At 49.8% G+C, this 3,037-nt stretch overlaps 1 protein-coding gene across 1 annotated transcript; it reads left to right on the top strand.

Annotated features, from left to right (window-relative positions):
• Positions 1–317: 317 nt before the first annotated feature.
• TRV_02708 (MFS glucose transporter, putative) lies at positions 318–2,107 on the top strand (the record flags this gene model as incomplete). Its single annotated transcript, XM_003023084.1, has 4 exons — positions 318–601; positions 666–866; positions 951–1,328; positions 1,411–2,107. The coding sequence occupies 4 exons, from the start codon at positions 318–320 to the stop codon at positions 2,105–2,107; spliced, it is 1,560 nt and encodes a 519-aa protein (XP_003023130.1).
• Between the last annotated feature and the right edge of the window lie 930 nt (positions 2,108–3,037).

Below are 3,037 nucleotides of genomic sequence, written 5' to 3'. Positions count from 1 at the left end.
AGTTATGGAGATGTATTTGCGTCCATGCGGTTTAGCTGATGCCCGTTCCCATGGAAGCTTCTACTGTGCGCCCCCCCGCAGCTGTTTCTTGCATAAATAGTCCCCGGCCGTTCCTTTCGGTCTCTTCCTCCCTTTCTTTTCTTCTTTCCTCTCCTTTCTCTTCCTCTTCTTTGTTCCTGTGTAGAGTTGAGCGAGAGTCAACATACAATTAGCCTATGTTGCGTCACAAGGGGGTCTTTCCTTTTATCTTTCTATTAATAAAATCACCATTACTCGATCCTTGAGGAGGATAGCGCAGGCAGCGTTCTTCTGATACCATGTTCAACACTGGCAACATATATGTCATTGCTGCCGTCGCCGTCATTGGCGGTGGCCTCTTCGGCTTCGACATCTCGTCGATGTCAGCCATCCTAGGGACCGACCAGTATAAATGCTACTTTAACCAATACGGCCCGGGCCAGTGCGGCGGCCCCCGACCTGCTGTGCAGGGCGGTATCACTGCATCCATGGCTGGCGGCTCATGGCTGGGAGCGTTGATATCTGGCTTCGTCTCTGATCACCTTGGTCGAAAGAAGGCCATTATGGTCGGTGCAATCGTCTGGTATGCCTTCTCTGTTTATTTGGCGTTTCCTTCATGAACGTGCCAGCTAAGAAGACCTCACCAGGATCATTGGCTCTGTCATCACCTGTGCATCTCAGAATATTGCCATGCTGATAGTTGGCCGGGTCATTAACGGTCTGAGTGTCGGTATCTGCTCAGCGCAGGTTCCAGTCTATATCTCAGAAGTTGCACCCCCAACTAAACGTGGCCGTCTGGTCGGATGCCAGCAGTGGGCAATTACTTGGGGTATCCTCATCATGTTCTAGTAAGATATTACCAGTTGACCCCCTTTTGAACACATGTCATGAGAGGGAAAAAAAAAAGAGCAAGTTACTTACTTTGCAAATAGCATATCATACGGATGCAGCTTTATCAAAGGTCCAGCTGCTTTCCGCGTTCCATGGGGACTGCAGGCCATCCCCGCCGTTCTCTTATTCTTTGGCATGATTCCGCTCCCAGAGTCACCACGATGGCTAGCTCGTAAGGACCGGTGGGAGGAGTGCCATCGAGTTCTCACCCTGGTTCACGGCCACGGTGACCCAGACTCGCCTTTCGTCCAGCGCGAACTCCAGGAGATCAAGGATATCTGCGAGTTTGAACGAGCTAATGCTGATGTCTCCTATCTCGAGCTCTTCAAGCCTAACATGATCAACCGTACCCATATCGGTGTCTTTACCCAGATCTGGAGTCAATTGACCGGTATGAACGTCATGATGTACTACATCACGTAAGTTTAATCCATTCCTTTCATGCATTTTGGGGGGGTACACTTCACAAGTGATTGTGGGAATCTAACAAAGGGACGATAGATATGTCTTTGGAATGGCTGGCTTGACCGGAAACACCCTTCTTGTTTCCAGCAGCATCCAGTATGTGATCAACGTCGCCATGACAGTCCCAGCTCTTCTGTGGATCGACCGCTGGGGCCGACGTCTGCCTCTTCTTGTCGGAGCTTTCTTTATGATGACCTTCCTCTTCGTGAACGCCGGCCTGCTGGCTGCCCGTGGACGCCCTGCTCCACCAGGTGGTCTCAATGGCATCGAGGCCGAGTCCTGGGAGATCACCGGTGCCCCCAGCAAGGCGGTCATTGCATGCTCCTATCTCTTCGTTGCCTCCTTTGCGCCCACCTGGGGACCCGTTTCCTGGATCTATCCTCCGGAGCTCTTCCCTCTGCGTGTCCGTGGAAAAGCCGTTGCCCTTGCGACCTCGTCAAACTGGGCTTTCAATTTTGCACTCGGCTACTTCGTTCCTCCGGCTTTTGTCAACATCCAGTGGAAGACATATTTGCTCTTCGGAATATTCTGCGCTGCTATGTTTATCCACGTCTTTGTAATGTTCCCTGACACTGCAGGCAAGACACTGGAGGAGGTAGAATATATGTTCACAGATCCCAATGGTGTGAAATACATCGGTATCCCAGCCTGGAAAACGAGGAGCAGCTTCCAGCATGCCGCCAGGCTGGAGAGGACTGGTGGAGAAGAAAAGCTGAATTCCCACCATGTGTAATCTGGCTGGCTATCGCCACATCACTATGGACATAGGAGCAATCGAGTGAGCAGTAATGACTACGGTGGAACTGGGAGCGGAAGCCGGAGTTTTTTGTGGACAAATTGTATATACCCGTAATAACTGAACTGGTGGAATTGGGTAACAAACAGTCTATAATCCCATTATTGTTGCTATTATCACTCAAAATCTTCAGCTATCACTCTGCATATCAACCTAATATCAGAAATTATATATCCAATATCAGATATCAAATCCTCGGGTTGCTCCATAACCCTTGCCCATGTTCACATTAGGTAGTTACATAGTTAATCAACGCCTTACAAGGCGAGAGTCGAAATCCGTCAGTTGTGAAGTTGATAGGGATTCATTTGAGAGCATCGAAGTGATTCTGAAGAGTAAAAAGTTATACTCTGGTCATTCACATGGTGCTCTTCAATCGCTATTTCGTGTAGAAGGCCCCATTGTTGGGAATTGCTGACCTCCTAAGCTGCACTATGGAGTATACCCCCTCTGCCCCTTTAATTAAAAAGTCGCCATCCAGACCATGATGTAGTTGAGTATGCCGAGCGAACCTCTGGCGGCCCCAATGGTTCCTCTGCAGGTACGGAGTACTAGAACTAGTACTGCAGCCCATGTATACAGCAGAGCTAGCCAAGGGGGAAACCCTGCTGTGCCGAACTGGATTGATAGCTATCGAACTGCTGGGCGGCGAAAGGAGAAGAAAGCCCTACACCCAGGGGTAAGCGAAATCAATGACCCGCTGGGCTATGTCATAGCAGCCTCTCTTTCTTCCTTTCTCGCCTCTGGCAATTCTTTCTCATGCCTCAATGCTGTAGGTAGTGACTGGGTAAGAAAGTGATACAAGCACACGCGACAAGGCAAGGGGAAGAAGAAGAAAGGCCCCCAGCCGAGGAACAAAAAAAAAAA

This window comes from Trichophyton verrucosum, assembly GCF_000151505.1.
Source record: "Trichophyton verrucosum HKI 0517 chromosome Unknown contig00236_1.f1.exp, whole genome shotgun sequence".
Classification (NCBI taxonomy): Eukaryota; Fungi; Ascomycota; class Eurotiomycetes; order Onygenales; family Arthrodermataceae; genus Trichophyton; species Trichophyton verrucosum.
This window is presented reverse-complemented; position numbering and strand designations above follow the sequence as displayed.